At 34.7% G+C, this 8,129-nt stretch overlaps 1 protein-coding gene across 1 annotated transcript; it reads left to right on the top strand.

The window, feature by feature from the left end:
- The first annotated feature begins 6,624 nt into the window (after positions 1-6,624).
- Positions 6,625-7,566, top strand: LOC113899602 (olfactory receptor 4K13-like). Its single transcript, XM_027552862.1, has one exon. It carries the CDS (start codon positions 6,625-6,627, stop codon positions 7,564-7,566), a length of 942 nt encoding a protein of 313 aa, XP_027408663.1.
- The last annotated feature ends 563 nt before the right edge of the window (positions 7,567-8,129 follow it).

Below are 8,129 nucleotides of genomic sequence, written 5' to 3' on the forward strand. Positions count from 1 at the left end.
ATATTGTCTGTAACAAACAATTGTTTTATGTTCTCTGCTATTTGTCTGCGTGTGTGTGTGTCTGTGTGTAAGTCGCTTCAGTCATGTTCGACTTTTTGCTACTCCATGGACTGTAGCCCAACAGGCTCCACTGTCCATGGGATTTTCCAGGCAAGAATACAGGAGAGGGTTACCATTTCCTCCTCCAGGGCTATTTGTGGGTAGTGAGTCTTAGGTATTTATAAAAATATCATAAGTAAGTATTTAAATAATATAAATTTTCTTATGTATAAAATCCATGACTAAAATTATTCTTATAAAAATATTTTAGTGAACCAATATATAAAAATATGAAATTTTAATGAAAGCACATTATATGATGTTTAGTGTGACTTTTAGTTTTCATGTTGTATGTAGTAATTTACCAGGTATTAATCTACCAATCGGAGAAGGCAATGGAACCCCACTCCAGTACTCTTGCTTGGAAAATCCCATGGATGGAGGAGCCTGGTGGGCTGCAGTCCATGGGGTCGCTAAGAGTCAGACACTACTGAGCGACTTCACTTTCACTTTTCACTTTCATGCATTGGAGAAGGAAATGGCAACCCACTCCAGTGTTCTTGCCTGGAGAATCCCAGGGACAGAAGAGCCTGGTAGGCTGCCATCTCTGGGGTCGCACAGAGTCGGACATGACTGAAGTGACTTAGCAACAATCTACCAATATATGTCAACCATATAGAAGCTTCACAGAGGAGTTATGATTTGAATGACAATTTGAAAAATAATTTTTCACTGTATAGCTTCAATAAGCTAATCGTCTTTAGAATGTGTCATGTAGGTAGAAAATAATATTTCAAAAATTTCTTTGGCAACCCGAATAGTTTTCTCAGCACTATACGACCTGAAATATTGAAGATCAAAATCACAAACTGCTCATTGTATCTTGCTATACCAGATAGCTTGAATACTAATATTCTTTTAACTAAATTCAGATATTTATGACTGATTTTTTTTAAACATTAAAAGTTTTTAACCTCTGAAAGATTTACACAAAGGACATAGGAAAATCTGAAAATTTTAGAGTGATGACCACTCAACTCCACTAATTAATCATTAATTGCCATTCATCTATAAAGAGCTTTCAATATGGTGAAAAGAGCCTTCTCCTCCTTCTCCTTTCTCTCTGCCTTTGTCTCTCTTCTTGTACTTTCTGCTATTTCTCCCTACCTTATTTCCTTCACAGCTTTCATGTCTCCCCCATCTTTTCTTCTCTCAAAGAGCCTTTATATGGTAAAGAAGATTTTTGCCTATGATACAACTGCTCTTTGGTCTATGAATTTCCTTATAAAAATAAATTAAAAATTAAATTTCAATGTGCTGACATTTACCGGTTATATAGACAGAATAACATTTCATATGACTATATTTTTGTTAAGGAAAAAGATTACTTTATAGAAACAAAAGTTACAAAATATGTAACATTTCATTTAATAAAAATTTTTCATTGTTCATATAATCAAGATGATAAAACTTTGTTGTAAGCTATAAAAGAAGACAGATTTAAAGGTACATAAATTCTTTTGGGATGAAAATGCTCAATTTTGTAAAGCTGTTAATTCTCCTATGTTTATCATGAGTTTCTAATATTGCATTGATTGATTCCACTGGGACTTGTTTCAACTTCAGAAAATAATTCTATTTTATAAAAAATACAGAATATCTAAGAAAATTCTGAATGACTAAAGCATCAACATGTCCTTCCTGATATTAAAATGCACTGTAAAATGCAATGAGTAAAATGAAAACTTGTGGTAACAATATGAGAGAGAATAGGTAGATCAGTGGAACATGATAGACCCGCATAAATACAGTCAGCTTATTTTACAAGTGAGAGAATACAAGATAGACTTTCAACAAATGGACATTCACATACAAAAAAAAAATCTAAACATAAACTTTACACTCGTCACAAAAATTAACTCAAAATAGATCACAGAATTCAACAGAAAATGTAAAATTATAAAATTCATAGAAGACAACATAGGAGGAAATCTAGATGACTTTGGGGTAGGCAATGACTTCTCAGATATATCACAAAAGGCACAGTCTCTGACAGAATTGGTAAGCTGGATTGATTAAAATTAAAAAAAATGCTACTCTCTGAATGACAATGTCAAGAGAATGAAACCACTAGCCACAGATGAAGAACAGACTTGCGAAGTACATATCCGAAAGGGACCACTATCCAAAATATAAAAAGAACTCTTAAAACTCAAAATAAGAAAATAAACAATCCTATTTTGAAAATGGGCAAAGACCTTAACTAACACCTCACCAAAGAAGTCATACATCATGTATCATCAGGACCATGCAAATTAAATAGTAATAAAACACTACTACACAGTTATGAGAATGGTCAAATTTCAGAATACCGATGACACCAAGTGCTGACAAAGATGTGGAAACACAAGAATTCTCATTCACTGCTGGTGCGAATGCTAATGGTACAGCCACCTCAAAAGACAATTGGTGGTTTCTTACAAAACTAAGCATATTTTTACAGTATACTTCAGCAGTTGTGTTCCTTTGTATTTACTCAAATGCACTGAAAACTATCCAGAAAAAAAATGCACACAGATGTTCAGAGCAGTTTTCTTTATAAGCACCCAAACTTGAAATCAACCAAGATGTTCTTCATTAGGCTTACGGTTAAATAAACTATGATATATCTAGACAATGGAATTTTATTCAGTGCTAAATATAAACGAGCTATGAAGCCATGAAAAAGCTTGGAGAAAAATGCATATTGCTAAATGAAAAGCCAATCGAAAAAGTTTACATATTGTATAAGTCTAATCATATGACATTCTGGAAAAGGAAAAACTATGGAGACAGGAAAAAGGTCTCTAGTTGTCAGTGAATGGGGGGTGGGGAGAAGGAAGACTAGATGGAACAGAGGGGATTTTATGGCAATGAAACTAATCCATATGATTCTATAATGATGTCTATATATCATTATAGATTTGTCCCAATCCATCCAATGTACAATCAAGAGTTAACTATAGTGTGAAGTATGGATTTTGAGTGACAGTTATATGTCAGCGTAGGTTCATCATTTGTAACAAATGCACCGTAGTGCAAGATGTTGATAATAGGGGAGGTTATGGATGTGTGAAGGAAAATAGCATGTGTATGGAAAATACCATTTTCTCAATATTGCCGTGAACCTAAACCTGTTCTAAAAAATAAAGTTTACTTTTAAAAAAGGAGAAAAATAGGTAAACTTGAAGCAGATTTGTCTACACATATCTTTAAATGGAAAAGGAAATATAAAATTAAGTGGAATGAACTTATTTAATTACAATGATATAAATAATTATCTCACATCCTTTATCAATAAATTCCAAGAGATTAAAGTTAAAACATGGGAAAAGTTCACTTTTAATAAAATTTAGAATTAAAATTATCTAGACTGAATATTCATATTTTGCCTGAATAGATCATAAATGTTTACTGTAGAAAAGAAACTACAGCTAAGACAAAACATCATACAAAAAAACACAATTCACAGCTAGTGATATCTTTGATTATTTGTTGTATCTTTAAAGTATTGTCAATTTGAGAGGTGAAAAATGATTTCTCATGTTCTGCAATGGCAAAGTGTCTTTGAACAATCCCAATTACTTCTTATGGCCAGTCTCTGAGGACTCTGAAACAACCAAATGAGGTTTCTCCTCTATATCACCCATCAGGGGATACTTTTATATACTGTTGTCTTTTGAAGTTCAGAGAGGAAAGTCTTTGGATGATGAAGATAAGCATTCAGGATTTCATATATATTTTTCAATACTTTCTTGATTATTTATTGATGTCTTTAAAGTATTGTCAATTTGAGAGGTAAAAAATGATTTCTCATGTTCTGCAGTGGCAAAAGTGTCTGAACAATCCCAATTACTTCTTACAGCCAGTCTCTGAGGACTCTGAAACAACCAAATGAGGTTTCTCCTTTATGTCACCCATCAAGGGATACTTTTATATACTGTTGTCTTTTGAAGTTCAGAGAGGAAAGTCTTTGGATGATGAAGATAAGCATTCAGGATTTCATATTGACTTTACTTCTGAAGTCCAACAGGTAAGTCACATAATCCTGACATGTTTCTCTGCCTGTATACCACACCTATCACAAATTTTATTTACGATGTAAGTGTGTCCGTCCATACTGATGAATTCAAATGCCAAAATAATAACTGAAAGAAGGGAGGGAAAGGAGACCTTAAACTGGAAAAAATTTGATTTTTATAAAAATGGAAAAAAGATACAAAAGTCACTCTAATGATGTTTACAGGGAATTAAGATAATAATACAGCAATCCAGGCTAAATAATTTATCTGTACAGAAAAAGGATCTAGGCAAGCTTAAATTCTTTGGTTATACTTATCAGGCTGGTTAAATTCTTGTTTGAATTATTTCATAATGTAGAGAAAATTGTATATTTGTTTCTAGGGATGCAATTATTAAAAGAGAGTTAAGAAAACTGCAAGGATAAAATGTCTGATTCATGGCTTGAAAAAAATCATAGAAAGTCACCACTTCCAAAATATTGATGCTATTATTACACTTGTCAGAAATTTTAGAGAGGAATATACAACTATCTTCTGATAACAGTCTGAAAATAGCCATATATTTAAACAAATATTAATTGTTAAAAAAAAGCTGAGAGAAATCACCTTGTCTGAGATCTTATCTTTGTCCAGTTCATTGTACCTATAAATCTATTTGCTTATTTGCAAACTTTAGAAAAACAAAGCCATCCAAGACTGTAGCTTGGATAAGATAAAATCATTGTCTTGTGTTAAGAGTACAAAGCACGAAGAAGAATATAGATTTTCATTTTCAATTCCATTATTATGTGAAAAGAAGAAGTTTTATGCTACTCTGAGTGATGCTGTCAAGCATAATGGTTAGAGTATGGGCCACTTATGATCAAATGTGTGTCTTAATGTACGTAAACTTACATACATAAGTGTATATAATTAAATGCTCCTTACAGTTAACTACAAATACTGTACTTCTAACATTTAAATGGTGTGATGGAAAGGCTAAGGGTACATGGATTATCAAATATGCCCTATTTTGTCTTCTCATTTTGGCCTTAGGTTTGGCTCTAGGCTCTGAAGAAGGCCAGAAAAGCACTGAAGATGATCAACAAGCCTGGAATAGATTTGAAAAATAGACCTAAAATCAGATAAGCAGGGGAGGCGCTGAAATAAGTAACTTTTGTAGACTGAGCACTGACCTCTGCCCCTTCCGTGTAAGTGTGTACTTGAAATTTTTTTAATTTAGTGTAGCTGAGTTAACTTCAGTCAGTAACACAATATCATGAGTCTATCTATCCTTGACAAGATTAAATGTCAATTAAATGAAACTTAAGGTAGATTACTGTGAGGAACGTAGGTCCAAAGAGGATAAGAAATTAACCTGAAAATACTACTCTGCTCAAACAATACATCATTAACTTTTTTGAGTTTAGAATCACAATGATAAAGTATTCCCCTTACTCCTTACATCTCTTTAAGACAGACAAGTTGAACATGAGTACCATGGAATCTTCACTAGTTTATAGTCTTAATGATGGTTATTTTGGTATTTCTATAGACTCACTATATGTGAAAATATATGAATTGAAAAGAAGTATCAGATAAAATGGTCATTTGATTCAATTATGCAACAATTGGCTGAGAATGCACAAATAAGATACAGTTACTTGTCTGACCACATAGACCAAAGAGTTAGGCAAATATGTGAGATGAACATCTGATATTTTGAGAGTCAATCCAAGTCATTCAAATCTAAAATCTCAGTAATTTTGTTAACTACTATATAGCTGTCTCAAAATTCAACTTTCTATCATAATATAATCACAGTCATACTCATCATTAGTCCTCTTCAGGAAATATAATGCACATCATGCAATTTCAGCAGTATCTTTTTAATATGGTACACATTTTTACTACATAGTGTATGCAAGCTCAGTCACTCTGTCGTGTCTGACTCTGTGTGACCCCATAGATTATAGCCTGTCAGACTCCTCTGTCGGTGGAATTTTCTAGGCAAGAATGCTGGAGTGGCTTTCCCTTTTCTACTTCAGGGGATCTTTCCAACCCATGGATCAAACCTGCATCTCCTGAACTGGCAGGCAGATTCTTTCCCACTTTCCATGGAGTGCCACCATGGAAGCTCCAATGTAGGATGTAACAAAATATGTCAGTAAATATATTATATGAAACCCACAAAAGAAAAAATCTATTCCCCTAATGCTTTTGAAAACTCGAATAAAGTAAGTGGTTATACAGAGTGTAGTCTGGAGCTGAACACGAAGGAAGACAAGTTTGCTCAATGTCTAGCTTACCTTGCACTAACCCAGAGAAAAATGTAATCTAGTTGATTTCATAACCACCACACGTTTATGGTCTTGTGGTTCTGTAAGATATCTCCAGTTGCAACATATATACAAAGCAGTCATGTTATAAAAAGGGTTACTTTCCTGAATAAGAAATAGGATGATTAAGACTAGATTCCCTGACCTGCTAGTCCCTATCACATACTGTTTGCTTTCCTTTTCAGAAAGCTTCTGCAGAAGGATGAATGGATCTTCTGAATAACAGATCAAGTGTTTCTGAGTTCGTTTTGGTGGGACTTTCTACTTCTCAAGAAACTCAAATACTCTTTTTCGCAATCTTCTTTCTTGTCTATGTCGCCATCATCGTAGGAAACCTCCTCATTGTCATCTCTGTGATAGTTGATAACCATCTTCACTCCCCCATGTATTTCTTTCTGGCAAATTTATCATTCTTTGATTTATGTCTTTCTTCTGCTGCAACTCCCAAAGTGATTTCAGACTTCCTTAGAAAACACAAGACCATCTCCTGGTGGGGCTGCATGACCCAGATGTTCTTTATGCACTTCTTTGGGGGTGGAGAGATGTCTCTTCTGATAGCTATGGCCGTTGACAGGTATGTCGCCATATGCAAACCCTTGCACTACAAGACCATCATGAGTCACAGGGTGCTCACTGGGTTTCTACTGCTCTCATGGGTGATCGGGCTTATCCATACTACAAGCCAGATGGTTTTTACGGTGGGTTTGCCTTTCTGTGGTCCCAATGTATTGGACAGCTTTTTTTGCGACCTCCCCCTGGTCATCAAGCTTGCCTGCACTGAAACTTACATCCTAGAGCTCTTGGTGATTGTGAACAGTGGGCTCTTGTCCCTGCTCTGCTTCATTCTCTTGCTCATATCCTACATTATCATGCTGGTCACGATCTGGAAGCACTCCTCCAGTGCATCCTCTAAGGCTCTGTCTACACTCTCTGCTCACATAACTGTAGTCACTCTCTTCTTTGGCCCTGCTATCTTCATTTATGCTTTTTCATTTAATAGTTACTCTGTAGATAAATTTCTTTCTGTGTTTTACTCTATCATCACTCCTCTCCTTAATCCAATTATTTATACTCTGAGGAATCAGGAAATGAAGGCAGCCATTAAGAGACTGAGCAACCATCATATTGGTTCCTGGCTCACCCCCTAAATATTATCTGTTGTATATGATCGTTTTTTGTTCTCTGCAATTTGGGGGTTGTTATTGTTACTGTTTAGTTGCTCAGTGTTGTCCGACTCCTGCAACCCCATGAACGGTATCCCAAAAGGCTCCACTGTCCATACAGTGGGTTACCAAATCCTCCTCCAGGAGATCTTCTTTATCCAGGGATTTAACCCCTGTTTCCTAGACTGGCAGGTAGATTCTTATGGCTGAGACACCAGGGAAGACCATTTAAATATTTCTTCAAATAATTGAAATCAAATGTTAAATAATATTAAATTTCCGCCTTACAAAATGTGAGGAATATTAAGGTATCTTTTTATTTTACTGGAAAATATTCTTAGCACAAATGTAATACATAAATAAGCTTGCATTCATTACCTCCCTGTCTTAGAATTCAAGGGAACCCTTATGAATGTTTAAAATATATAATACACATACATGGTTATCACACAACACTGCTCTCTGCCTTGCAGAGAATAATAAGGAGGCATCCATATTAGGTGTGGTGATGTTAGAAGATCATGTTAAGAAATCTTCACAGAAATGCA

This window comes from Bos indicus x Bos taurus, chromosome 10 (genome assembly GCF_003369695.1).
Source record: "Bos indicus x Bos taurus breed Angus x Brahman F1 hybrid chromosome 10, Bos_hybrid_MaternalHap_v2.0, whole genome shotgun sequence".
Lineage (NCBI taxonomy): Eukaryota > Metazoa > Chordata > Mammalia > Artiodactyla > Bovidae > Bos > Bos indicus x Bos taurus.

Excerpts from the sequence above, each read along its gene's own strand:
- LOC113899602 (XM_027552862.1), top strand. The coding sequence starts at position 6,625 with ATGGATCTTCTGAATAACAGATCAAGTGTTTCTGAGTTCGTTTTGGTG.